The sequence below is a fragment of the Emericellopsis cladophorae genome (assembly GCF_022114955.1).
Source record: "Emericellopsis cladophorae strain MUM 19.33 chromosome Unknown NODE_42_length_200762_cov_115_829016, whole genome shotgun sequence".
Lineage (NCBI taxonomy): Eukaryota > Fungi > Ascomycota > Sordariomycetes > Hypocreales > Bionectriaceae > Emericellopsis > Emericellopsis cladophorae.
The window spans coordinates 50,842-63,518 of record NW_026250967.1 but is presented as its reverse complement, the minus strand read 5'-3'; the positions used below and the strand labels follow the sequence as shown (position 1 = coordinate 63,518).

Here is a 12,677-nt window from a genome sequence, read left to right as displayed (position 1 = left end):
CCCCACCGTGTGATGGCCGACTTTCGGCAGCTGGCACTTGAGTTCGTGCTGGCGGACGATGAGGCGAACCAGACTTCCCTCGCACAGCAGGCGGCATCAGGTAATGCTCGAGATAGTCCCAAGGTCAAAATTCCTGCGCTAACCGTGCGAAAGAACTTCAATCGGCGCCAGCGAACACAAACCCAGTAGCTCGCTGGGTGGAGGCTGTGCAGCCATGGATGCCAGGGAGCAATGGCGACGAGGCCACTGGTGATAATGAGACACCCGACTGGACTGGCAGGGCCAAAGGTATGCGACTTGGCGGGTGCAGAACGCCTCAGAGCTGATGAATTAAAAGCACTGGAATTTTTATCGAGATCACTGGACTTTCTCGGACCAGAAGTCCTGAAACCTAGCCAAGGTGTGTATCAAGAGTGCACGAGAGCAACCCAAAGCTGATCAATGCCAGTCAAGCTGCTCATCAGCTTCTTTGGTGCCATGTTTGACGTTGATCACAAAGCCGGCGTCCTCGCCTCGGCCACGGCTCTCTCACGGATCACAGAGATGAAATCATTCCAGCCAACCAGTGCCGACGATATCATCCAGAAAATATGCACTCTCAAGGACGATTTCCCACGCCAACTGGCCAAGACGCGACTAGCAGTTTTCGAGCTCCTGCGATCGCTGATCACGAACCCGGCTGTGGCGAGTGATCTCCAGTACAAGCACGGTGCTTCCTCCGGTTTTATGAACGACCTACTAGCCCTGTGCCGGAACGAGAGAGATCCGACGTGCTTGATGGTCTGGTTCGATGTGCTCGCATTTTTCTTGCAAGAGTACGAGCCGAGCCAGGAAATGATCGAGGAAGTCTTCAACACCTTCAAAGCCTATTTCCCCATCACGCTGCCGCGCACATCGACGAGTGGGATCACGCCAGAGGAGTTGAAGCAACAACTTCGCAAATGCTTCACGTCGACACACAAGCTTGCATCTTTCACCTTCCCTTTCCTGCTCGGCAAGCTGGATCAAGGAGAGGGCGTAACCGTCAATGTCAAGGTGGACATTTTGAAAACAGTCAAGGCTTGTGCCGAAGCCTACAAGATTCCGGAGCAGACGGTGAATCCCTATGTCGATTCCATCTGGAGCAGCCTCAAATACGAGGTGCGCAATGGCGAGATTGAGGATACCATCTGGGCTACGCTCGAAGTTCTCAAGATCATGGCTGTGCGCCTCAAGGGTGACAACCTGAGAGACTATGCCTTGACCGTGACGAGAGACTGTGTGAATGACCTCGCAAACGCAGTCTACACAGCGCCAGCCGGGCGGCTCTTGGTCAGCGTGCTGAGTGCCACGCCCTCTGCATTCGTTCTCATGGCATCCCCGGCAATCACTCATGTCAAGGAGAACTTGCGACACCCGAAAGGACCTGGGCACAGCGGTGATCTACTAAGGATACTCCATGTCATGCTGGAGACGCGCCTGCTTCTGGTAAGCACAGACATGGGACCACAAGAGCGGAGCGAGTTTGCAGCCATTGACCCAGTTTTCACGTCGCTTTACGATGATGTATACAAGAAGCCTCTGGAGCAAGCCATCAAGTCCGAAGCCTCGTATGACGATCACAAACTCGCCGCGCAAGCGGTGCAGGGGGCTGGCGCCCTGGTATGCCAAAAGGCTGCGAAGTCGACAGCTGTGGCAGATGTAGATGCATCCCGCCTGCTGCCAGGAGACAAGTGCCTTGCCATCTGCGACACGCTGTTCAGCATCCTCGAGCAAACGAGAATCAACGAGGACCTGAGACGAACGACGGCTTCCGACGAACTGGCCAGCGAAACGACCAAGGCCCTTCAACGTTCGGTGACCTCATATAACCCTGCCTACGTGCCCCTTGTGCGTCGTGGCCTGGATATCATCCGCAGTGCCCGGAAAACCGAGTCGTCCCAGTCTGTCTCGACAGCTCAGTCGCTTGGTCTTCTGCTTGCATATGTCGGCTGCTCTGAGCTGCCGGCGGTCCCTTCTCAGGGTCTCGATAACTTTATCCTCATCACAAAGGCAATGTACCTTGAGCTCATTGCCTCCATCGAGGAGAAGAGCAGTGCGTCTAGTTGGTGCGCTTTCACTGCTTGCCTTCAGGCGGCTGTTCGCTGTTTTCGCGATGCTTGCTCCAGCATTGAGACCGCTGATAGTGCAGCCCTTGACAGCGAATGGGTTTCGTCCATCGCACAGCGATACACTGGCCTTGAGGAACCTCACGCCCAGCCAACGACAGCTACAGCTGCTGCATCGCCTGGGCAAGTGAGGACAGACTTCCTGCTCATCAGCTTGTACTTCGTTCGTCAGCTTTACCAGAGGGCTACGAAGCCTTCCGGCACGCGACTCGGGTTAAGCGGCGAGTTCGGGGCCATGGAAGAAGGAACATCAAGTCAGCTACTTCATCTGTTGGGCGGACTCGCTGGTTTTGTAGTTCATGAGCTCTCGGAGGCGGAGCAATTGTCGCTCGGAGCCTCATCCTTCGCCATGCACCTCTTTCATGAGGATGCAGTGCCGGTTCCGCAAGCGGGAGCACAGGTTGAGCCATCTGAATGGAGCTGGATAGCTACGTCCAGGCTGAACGTTCTCACCTTTGGGATCCTGGAGGCACTTCGTCCTGCAGCCGTTGCACAATTGGTGAGATGCCACTTATTTGGGAACGAGCTTTTGCTAACCATATCTTAGTACGACGCTGGCGTGGCCCAAGCTATCCTCATCCAAAGCGTCACTTCTAACGTGTCGTCCGCGAACCCGACAACCGCTTTCGTCCTGCGTGCCATCCTCACTATCCTTGCCAATAAGCACAAGCTCGAAACAGTAGAGCCGGTGATGGAGATTATCAACCAGCAAGCGGAGGTGATCTTGAGCGGTGAGGCGGACAATAGCACGTTGACCAAAGCAACGTCCATGTTCGCGATCGCAGCCGGCATGCTCCGTCGATACAGCGGCAAACATGCCTCAGGGTTGCTACGTCTGCTAAGAGAATCGTCTAAATCCTCGGCCTTGGGCCAAAGCTTGTCTCGCCGCCTGGAGATGGTGGTCGCTCCTCAAAAAACTCTCACCAAGAACAACTTTGCTATTGTCAAGCCGCTGTGGATGCAGAAGCTCTACTTTGAGCTAGCGAAGTCCATGACACCGCAAGCGCTGGGCCAGGACTCCTCAGTCCAGGATCGAGTCATCAGGTTGAACCTGAGCATCGGCACGCTCATGTTGGTCGAACACATGCCCTTCTCCATCTACGAAGAGGACGCCGAGGGTATCCTCCGCATAGCCATATTCGTAGCACAGACCATCGGCACAGGTCCGGATGTGGTGGCTGCCTTGAACGTTCTGAGGAACATCCTCGTGGAAGCCTCTGCCAAGGGCGAGCCGCACTTGGCTAGCATCATAGCCATCTGCACGGCCGCCTTTTCAAGCAAACCACATGTTACCCCAGAATGGTTGCCTGCGAGCTACGCGTCTGCCTCAGTCGACGACGTGGAATCGCAAGCCGAGAGCTGCGAAGCCGCGCTGGAAATCATGGGCGGCCTACCGAAGATGTTCGAGTCGAGGCACCTGGTGCCCTCCGCGCCCAAGGTCGAGCGCGAGCTGACACTGGCCTGCGGCAACCCAGTCCGCAATGTGAGGAAGTTGGCAAGAGCTGCGAGAGCCGCATGGAAAGAATTGAGATGATGGTACATAAAAAGCCATGGGGGAACGCTCATGTAGACCGCTTGAGTAGAGTTGGCAAAAGGGGGGCTTGGCACATAGACTGGAGGCGTTCTGGATACGAAAACAACATTTATGAAACCTGCCATATCGCTTGAACTCCAGTGATCTATGCGAACCCTTTTACACCTTGCGCTTCTTACCGCCACTCTTCTTGTCGGTGCCCGTTGTCTCTGCCTCTGCACTCATCACCGCATCGAGGAGGTCCGAGTCTCCCTCGAGCAAATCTCTTGACTCGCTCTTTACCCTCTTGGGGTCTGCCCGGCCGACGACCGGGATACTTGACGCGAGGAACCGCTGGAAAGGAGCTGCGACAAACAAGCCCGATTCATCGAACCATTCCGTGAACGACCTTTCTAGCTCTATAGTTTCGGGTTTGCCTTCTGACGCCGCTGGCTGTGTTGTCACCTTCAATCTGTACAAGGGCTCGGTTTTTTTCGCATTGAAGCTCGCAATGCTAATCTTCTGTCCACTGTTGGGCGCCTGGCCCTGATACACGGTGCCCTGCTCCACGAAGGAGATCCAGAACGCTAGCGCGCCTTGCAGCAGCGAGTACACGGCGACAGCGACGGCTGTGTATAGTTTGGTGTTTTCGAAGCCATAGTAGTAATCCCAGCCACCAGCGGCCGCGGCAATGACAAAGGCGCCGTAACCAATGGCGAGGCGAACATCAGTCATGGTGTGCGACTGCTGGAAAGAGAGGGAGTTGAGGTAGTTGGCGATCGCATCGTCGGAGGCATTCTTGAGGTCTGGGAGTGTTAGAGTCCGATCGTCAGTGGGTCATTATAATGACCGTACCAGCCAAGTTGGCGAGGCTGACTTTGTTGGCAGCCATCTCTTATTAATAAATTGAATCGTCACGCCCCTTGGATGGTGGAAATAATGTGCTGGTTGGAGTTAAGGACAGCAATGTCCTGTATAAGTCGAGGGTTCGTGGGGCCGCGGGCGCGTCGTGTGGAAAGCTGTCATTTGCAGGGGCAAAAAGAGATTAGTAAGCATACTTTAGCCTCCTCCGCCTACGACGACGGCATAAGGTAGTGCAGCCTCAGCAACGCCCCTCGAAACTGTTCCGCACCATCGCCAGATCCAAGCTCAACTCGCTGCCAGAACTCCCGTCGCCTGCCGATCGAACCGCAAGAATGGCCGACCTACCTGTGCAGACCCTTCACAGGGACCCCCAGCTCTTGCATGTCCGACCAAGACAATATTGGAGAGATCTCGGCTGACCACTATAGCTACTGGATTCTGATCCCCATCACGATTGTCATGGTCCAGACTGGCGTCCTGCGTCATTACGCCTCTGTGCTCCTCCAGACAGCCCCGAAAAAGCAGGACGCCCCGGCCATGCGTGAACAGCGATCCCTCGGTCGCGGCGTAGCACTCCGCTCCAACTACCATGCTCTCTCCAAGAAGTCCTTCGAGAGCCGTCGCGACTACCTCATCTCGGCTTATGAGAATGGCGATTTTTTGAAGGAGCCTGAGAAGAAGGGCCAGCCTCCGGCGAACCCCATGTCAGACCCCAGTGCCATGGACGGTATGATGGGCATGATGAAGAACAATATGGCCATGATGATCCCAAACACCCTGATCATGAGCTGGATCAACGCCTTCTTCAGCGGCTACGTGACCAGTGAGTATCGCTGTTCATTTGGAGATGCGACTAGGCTAACAGGGGCAGTGAAACTCCCGTTCCCCTTGACCATCAAGTTCAAGAGCATGCTCCAGGCTGGCGTCCAGACGAAGGACATGGATCCCAGGTGGATGTCTAGCATCAGTTGGTACTTCTTGTGCATCTTTGGTCTTCAGTTTGTCTACGTCTTCCTCCTGGGTAGCGACAACGGTATGTGCCTGCGCGGGCCCCCTCCCATTTGCCTCCCACTAACTCCCACTAACTCCGAACAGCCGCTAGTCAGCTCAACCAGCAGATGCAGGCACAGCAGATGCCAAACCCCATGATGGGTGGTCCCGGTCAAGATCCCGACAAGCAGTTCAAGGCTGAGGCCGAGAACCTGGCCGTCGTGGACCACTATTCTGTCCTGGACGATGTCGAGGGCCGTCTCCTGGCCAGTCTGAACAAGGCGTAGAACATAGGCCAAACATAAATAGATCGGCTTCCCCGTCTGCTCCATGATCATTAACCGTCCCACCATAGACAAACACCCAGCCCATCGGCAGCCATACTGCCCTTGAGCTTGTACGGCGTTTTAAATGCTGCGTCCTCCGCTTGTGTTGGACCCGCCGGTGTTTGGTCGTGCCACTCCTCGTCTATCACCTGGAACCGGACCATCTCGTGATTGTCGTAGTAAAGCCGCTCGTTCTCATCCAGGTTCCACACCCAAAGTTGCTCACCCACGTTGCTACACGAGTTAGCTCCGATTCCCACGCAACACGTGGGAGTGGTGGAAAGACCTACAACTCTGCGCCAGCCGGCAGCTCCTGATACGGCACAAAGATATCATCGAAGAACTCTGTCCTCAGATGGATTCCGAATGGCGTCGAGCTCCTGATTTTGCCCAGCATAGTCTCTCCTTTGAACGGCCGGAAGACAACCATGCGAAATTCCACTATATCCTTGATCAGTCGCCCACACCACAGCAAAGAAAGGCCAAGACCAACCGTTCACGTTCACCATGCCAGTGCCATGGCCAATAAGACCCTCTGATGCCCACAGGAGATCATAGAGACATATGCACAACCCGATCTTCTGAATGACCTACAACCGACTTAGAAAGTTGCGACTTTTCAGATAGGGGGCGCATCTCACCTTGTTTGAGTATTTCGCGTTGATGTTGTCTTCTATGGCTTCTATGCTCTTCTTTGAGAAGTCCTTGGGCTCAATCGTGACCAGGTCGGCAAACTTGGTCTGCAGCGGAACTCGTCAGTCTTGGTGTTCATGTGAGATACTGAAGGGGTTTTGCGCTACCAGAATGAACATGGTGAAAGATGCCTGCGCGCTATGAGGCGCGAATGCAAAGGAGGGTTCCGTCTACTTCCGGCTCATCGATCACATTCAGGCTTCGTGAGATATGGACCCCGATGACAGGATGATTAGGATGGTCGTCTATACGCTCAACTCACCACTCGCTTTGCATTACCAACGCACCAAAGTGACCAAACCTTGAAGCGTGGGATGGCAGAAAGTGGCGCGCTAACCACCTTCGCCCTTTTCGCTCTAGCGTCATCGAGAAGCCGACTCACCGCCCTCAGTTCCGAGTCGCCCCAGCGCCACCAATCCGGGCACAGGCGAACGTAATCCATTTTCGGGAGAGTCGATGATACATTACTTCCCGCGACACTCGACATCTCTCTTTCGCAAACGCCAGTTTCTCCTTGCATCACGCGATACTCGGACGATTCAACCGCCACAATGTTTGCTCTTCGCTCCTCCGCCCCTCGAGTCCTCGGCAGGGTCTCTGCTGTCCGTCCTGCGACGAGCACCCTGCTCCAGCGCGGCATGGCCACCGTCAACGATCCCCCAGCCGAGAAGGAGCAGTCCAAGATGAAGACCTTCTCGATCTACCGCTGGAACCCCGAGAGCCCCAGCGAGAAGCCTCGCATGCAGTCGTACACCCTCGATCTCAACAAGACCGGACCCATGATGCTCGATGCGCTCATCCGCATCAAGAACGAGCTGGACCCTACCTTGACATTCCGAAGGAGTTGCCGAGAGGGTATCTGCGGTAGCTGCGCCATGAACATCAACGGCCAGAACACCCTTGCATGTCTCTGTATGTCACAGGCTAGAATTGACTTGCAGATCTGGGCTAACCACGTACAGGCCGCATCCCTACCGAGTCCAAGGACGACGTCAAGCTCTACCCTCTGCCGCACACCTACGTCGTCAAGGACCTTGTGCCTGATCTGACGCATTTTTACAAGCAATACAAGTCCATCAAGCCCTACTTGCAGCGCGACACGCCCTCGCCAGATGTACGTGTTCCCTTGGAATGACCATATAGCCGAGTTCGGTTACTAACGAGATACCACAGGGCAAGGAGTACCGCCAGACCAAGGAGGACCGTAAGAAGCTGGACGGCCTCTACGAATGCATTCTCTGCGCTTGCTGCTCGACCTCATGCCCTTCATACTGGTGGAACTCGGAGGAGTACCTTGGTCCCGCCATCCTGCTCCAGTCCTACCGCTGGCTTGCCGACTCGCGTGACGAGCGCACCGCCGAGCGAAAGACCAACCTCGAGAACTCCATGTCTCTGTACCGCTGCCACACTATCCTCAACTGCACTCGCACATGTCCCAAGGGGTTGAACCCCGGCAAGGCGATTGCCGAGATCAAGATGCAGATGGCTCTCGGATCATGAGCACATGATGTTTAGTCATTGAGAAGGAGGGAGGCGTCACGGCGGCTGGCATTGGTCATCAAAATATTCTCGTTTGTTAGCCTTATTGTGATTTTAGCTACTTCTGTAGGATTATACCTAGCCTGCTCCAAACCAGAGAGAGCAATTCACATTCATCATCCTACCAGCGCGACTCGGCGCGGCTCGTGATCACAAAGATTGTGGTTAATCGATCGTGTGTCATTTGCTGCACGACCCAAGAAGACCCACTTATGTAAAATCGATGATGAAACCTCGGTTATTGCTCAACAACCGCTTAATCACCGGAAGCTCCTAGCTTCAGCCACACCCTTACGTGCCAAGCATAATATCTGTGGCGTCACAATTAGTCCAGACCCAAGAGCTGGCCTCTGCAAAAAAAGGCCCCACGAGTCACGGGTATGAAGGTGGCCTCGTTTCCAGGCCATTCTTTTGTTCCTGCTTTCACGGGCAATTAGTTGTCTGGTCACGCTTGCTACTTTTGCTTTCTCATACATTCTTTCCTCTAGAGCACCTTATCTCCTATTCTTGCTCCCTCTCACCTAATACTGAGACGTCCCCGTGCCGACTACTCGACTCCGCATCGCAAACGGTATCACAGTCAGCGGTCGTACGACCACTGCCAGCATCTCGGTTATCGAACTCGAACTATCGCACTAAACATCGCATCCATTACTTGACAGACGTTATCCGATTGGAGACTAGTTGGGGATCGGCGACGGCATCTTATCTTGTTTACGTCGCGACACTCACTCTCAGAAGACATTGCATCTCTCAACACCCGCGCAGGAGTCACCATGCCGGTACGCAAGCTTCACAACTTGGCTGGAGTTTTGTCCAATTTTAACGCGATGTAGATTACGGATCTGCTGGCCTCCATCAGCGGGGACCGGCCGGTCATCAATACTGGCACCGCTTCCTCGATCAAGCGCAAAGCTGACGACCTTCAAACGCCTGCCCCAAAAATCGCACGCAAGATCCCCTCCAACAGTCAGCCCTCACGACCGCTCGATCGCCCCAACGGAAATGCAGCTGCTGCCCGGCAGAACGGGAATGCCTCAGGTGCATCTAGACCTTTGAACGGCACCTCGAACGGAAACGGGAATAGCAACGTGAACAAGCCTGCTGTGCTGAAACCCGTACAGGGAGCGCACAAGGTCACAAAGCCAGCTGCGCCACCCCGCCCTACGGCAGCATCATCGCAAGCTGCTAAAGCTCCAAAGAAGGGATCCTACGCGGAGATTATGGCGAGAGCACAGATGGCCCAATCGTCGATGGGCAAGGTGGGGTTGATTCAGCACAAGAAAGCGGAGAAGAAGCCCAACACTGCGGCCAAATCGGCGGAGCCTGAAGCGCGCAGCGTCGGGAAAAAGCCGGTCATGGGCGCAAGACCTTCAGGATATCAGGGTACCTCGAAGCCAGGGCAACGACCTCCCGTGAGCAGGGGGCTCCAAGCCCGTGGAAAGCCCGTCGTTGGGAAGTCGGGTCCTGGACAACGCAACGAAGAACCAGAAAAGAAGGTCAAGAAAGCAGCACAAGCGACTACTGGCTATACCGGCACGGCTCGCCCCAAAACAGCTGCTACGCCGTCTGGTTCCGGCAAAAAGGCCAAGCCTGTACCGAGAGGTGGCGCACTTCTCAACCGTCCTCCGTCTCGCCCCGGTGGTTACAAGACATCGCGGTTTGAAGAAGACTACGACGAGGACTTGGATGACTTCATTGACTATGATGATGAAGAAGAAGAGGAAGTTGGTGGGCCACGGTACCACTACGACTCGGATGGATCGTCTGATATGGAGGCTGGCCTGGATGAATTGGACAGTGAAGAGCGACGAGCCGAGCGGATGGCCAGGGAAGACGATGCACGTGAGCAGGCTCTGCTTGAGAAGCTCGCAAGAGAGAAGGAAGAAAGAAAGAAGATGTTGGGCGGACGACGGTAGGAACGGGAGCCACACGGCGTCGTTCACAAGAGCGAATCACTTATGAGACGTCTCTCATACAGTTTGTGAAGCATTACGGGGGCCTGACTTTGCAATTATTCATCAGCGGCGGAGTAGTGTTGTGCTTTCAGCTTGTCTGCTTTTCAATTCTAAACTTGAGGATTACCCTACATTTGTACTTGTGAAGGATGAGGCGGAAGATGGAAGACTTCACGTCGGCAAATATTACTTGGTACTAGTTCGAGTTGCAAGTCCATGGAATCGATTACTCTGGTATAAAACTCCAATGCTGTATCAATGTTCAAGTTCAATCACAATACTGTTCACTTCTGTCTTGGCACTATGTTACTGCACGTCACCACGCGGATATCCGCCAGTATGACCGTAAAGGCCATTGCATAAAACGCCACGCTCGTGAACATGGCTTAAACAGAATCGACCCACGTATAAGAATAAGACATAATGCGTTCGAACTGATATAGTACCTGCCGCAACTACGGCAGGTCGTCCGGTTGCGTGCCGTTGGCGCTGTAGGGCGTATTAAGCCACGCAGAACTGTTCTGTGCATTGGTCGCTTGCGCGTCGACGACAGCAGGTTTGGGCGCGGAGGCAGGGGGCTTGGCATGATTCTTGCTGTTGCGTCTCCCCACCGGCTCCCTCTTAGGGGGGGGCGGAGGCAACGAGGCGGACGCGGCGGGCAGGAGACTAGTTTTCTGAGGAGCAGACAGCGGTGCGGCCACTGGCGGCGCGGGCGTCTGCCTCTTCTCAAATTCCTTTGGCACCGGCAGGTTCTCCTTCTTCATGACACCCTTTTCGCGGAGATACTGGATCGATTGCAGGATGGCCAGGTCTTCCTGCTCCTGATCGTTCAGAACAAGACGTTGCTGAATCGTGAGGCGACCATTGTTCGCGTCGCGCTCTTTGATTGCAGCCTCGCGCACGGCAGGATCGTGAACGAAGCGGCACTTGCTCTTCTTCCCGCACGAACCGCCTGTAGAGAAATACTTGCAGTGCCGCGTCACGTCGGCTTTCTTGGCTGGTGGCGGTGCACTGGCTGCTGACGGCTTCGAGGTCATGCTCTCGGGCTTCTCGTCCTCCTCCGAGTCATTCAATGAAAGGTCGCGCATCTCGTCACCCTCATCGCCAAGATCACGCTTGCGCTTGATGGAGGATTCTACCTTGGCGAGCTGTCGCCGAAGCTTGTCGCGCTTCTTGTGGAGTGCTGACTCCTCGTCTTCCGTCTTGGATGCCAACTCGGCATTCTTTCTCGCTTCTGCGCGAGCCTTTGTTGGGAAGTTCTTTTTGCGTTCTGCCAAGAACTCGGCAACATCGTCCACTCTATGGGAGGTTAGCATGTAATCACAGGAGTTCCTCTCAAACGGCGTACTGGTATCTTTCTTGCCCAAGCAACTTCTCCAGGGCGGCCTCTTCGCCCTCGTCGTCTTCCGACTCGGACTCCATGCCTGGCGTCAGGCCGAGGGTGTTCGTTTTACGCTTCTTTTTTCTTCCGGCGTTATGATGGTCATTGTTCTTGTCGTGCTGTGGGTGCGGCTTGTGGTCATTTCCGCGATTTTTCTGGTCGGGTCTCCCGCCACGATGGCCACCTCCGCGTCCCCTGTTGCCACCCCGGTGACCACCGCCTCGGCCCCGACTAAAGGAACCCCCTTGATGTCCATCATAGTACGAGGCCTGCGGCGGCGGGGGTGGGGGTGCTGCATAGCCATACTGTGGGGGAGGGTAACTTGCCCGCGGGTCATGGGAGTATGAGGGCGGGTATGATGGCTGCTGATGATGCTGACCATGCTCGAAACCACCACGAGCGCCGACCTTGGCGGCCCCGCGGTCATTGAAGCCGCCACGGCCTCTCCCTGCAATATAGGTGGGCGGAATGGGAGGTCCTTGACTACCCCACTGAGGTGCCGCGTGATTTGCCTGATACGGCTGAGCATAGTGTTGTTGTGCGCCATAGGAAGGCTCATGAGGATAGTGAGGGGCTGCAGGATAAGTCTGCGAAGCATAAGTGGGGTGAAAAGTATTGGCAGACATGGGAGCTGGCGCATGAGGCGCGCTTTGAGGCCAATGAGGCTGGCCCTGCGGATAACTGGGATGGTGAGGCTGTTGAGGGCCGCCGTACGCTTGAGGTTGCTGCCCGGCATACGGCTGATGCGTAGCAGCATACTCGTAGTGTACCGGCGGTGCTGCCTGCGCGCTGTGTCCATTAGTGTAATGGCCACCGCGACCGCGACCACTAGGTCCGCTACCGCGTCCCAAATTAGACTGCGAAGGATACTGTTGGGTTGAAGCCGACGGTGGCGGAGGTGGAGGTGCGTATCCGTACGTCGGAGCCATCTTGATGATCAGACTCGACCGTCGGTCGAGGACGTTCGCTTTGCGGGGGAAGCGCCTTGTAGACGTATTTCAGAAAGAAGAAAGAGAGCGCCTTGAATCGGTGCGCCGACCGAAAGGGATTCGACTGGGGGATGGGAGGATGACTGGAGGATGCTAATACTGAGTGTCTCGAGCTCGACACGGAAGCGCGTCAAGCCATCTATCTAACTCAGCCGCAGCGTACTTCACTGCATGTGGCTGAAGCCTACCCAGGATGTGGCTGTGCTTTGAATCTGATGACCTAAGTAGGGCTGCCCCGCCAAAAAAATGGCACACCGACGTGACCGCCCACAGAAAA

The 12,677-nt window shown here is 55.2% G+C and overlaps 7 protein-coding genes across 7 annotated transcripts; 4 read left to right on the top strand and 3 right to left on the bottom strand.

Moving 5' to 3' along the window:
* Window positions 1-12: 12 nt before the first annotated feature.
* Window positions 13-3,681, top strand: J7T54_005744 (MMS19 nucleotide excision repair protein-like protein; the record flags this gene model as incomplete). The annotated part of the gene is made up of 5 exons (XM_051508279.1): window positions 13-100; window positions 154-288; window positions 449-2,074; window positions 2,171-2,646; window positions 2,695-3,681. 5 exons carry the CDS (start codon window positions 13-15, stop codon window positions 3,679-3,681), a joined length of 3,312 nt encoding a protein of 1,103 aa, XP_051360570.1.
* A 159-nt stretch (window positions 3,682-3,840) lies between these two features.
* Window positions 3,841-4,552, bottom strand: J7T54_005743 (Signal peptidase complex subunit-like protein; the record flags this gene model as incomplete). Its single annotated transcript, XM_051508277.1, has 2 exons — window positions 3,841-4,466; window positions 4,516-4,552. 2 exons carry the CDS (start codon window positions 4,550-4,552, stop codon window positions 3,841-3,843), a joined length of 663 nt encoding a protein of 220 aa, XP_051360569.1.
* Window positions 4,553-4,905: 353 nt separating this feature from the next.
* J7T54_005742 (ER membrane protein complex subunit-like protein) lies at window positions 4,906-5,801 on the top strand (the record flags this gene model as incomplete). The annotated part of the gene is made up of 3 exons (XM_051508276.1): window positions 4,906-5,347; window positions 5,396-5,557; window positions 5,620-5,801. 3 exons carry the CDS (start codon window positions 4,906-4,908, stop codon window positions 5,799-5,801), a joined length of 786 nt encoding a protein of 261 aa, XP_051360568.1.
* Window positions 5,802-5,851: 50 nt separating this feature from the next.
* J7T54_005741 (uncharacterized protein) lies at window positions 5,852-6,652 on the bottom strand (the record flags this gene model as incomplete). Its single annotated transcript, XM_051508275.1, has 5 exons — window positions 5,852-6,074; window positions 6,131-6,281; window positions 6,334-6,430; window positions 6,482-6,580; window positions 6,641-6,652. 5 exons carry the CDS (start codon window positions 6,650-6,652, stop codon window positions 5,852-5,854), a joined length of 582 nt encoding a protein of 193 aa, XP_051360567.1.
* A 432-nt stretch (window positions 6,653-7,084) lies between these two features.
* J7T54_005740 (Succinate dehydrogenase [ubiquinone] iron-sulfur subunit) lies at window positions 7,085-8,033 on the top strand (the record flags this gene model as incomplete). Its single annotated transcript, XM_051508274.1, has 3 exons — window positions 7,085-7,445; window positions 7,496-7,647; window positions 7,707-8,033. The coding sequence occupies 3 exons, from the start codon at window positions 7,085-7,087 to the stop codon at window positions 8,031-8,033; spliced, it is 840 nt and encodes a 279-aa protein (XP_051360566.1).
* Window positions 8,034-8,848: 815 nt separating this feature from the next.
* On the top strand, window positions 8,849-9,991 carry J7T54_005739 (uncharacterized protein; the record flags this gene model as incomplete). The annotated part of the gene is made up of 2 exons (XM_051508273.1): window positions 8,849-8,854; window positions 8,909-9,991. The coding sequence occupies 2 exons, from the start codon at window positions 8,849-8,851 to the stop codon at window positions 9,989-9,991; spliced, it is 1,089 nt and encodes a 362-aa protein (XP_051360565.1).
* Window positions 9,992-10,485: 494 nt separating this feature from the next.
* J7T54_005738 (uncharacterized protein) lies at window positions 10,486-12,210 on the bottom strand (the record flags this gene model as incomplete). The annotated part of the gene is made up of 3 exons (XM_051508272.1): window positions 10,486-11,329; window positions 11,379-11,530; window positions 11,791-12,210. 3 exons carry the CDS (start codon window positions 12,208-12,210, stop codon window positions 10,486-10,488), a joined length of 1,416 nt encoding a protein of 471 aa, XP_051360564.1.
* Window positions 12,211-12,677: the final 467 nt, after the last annotated feature.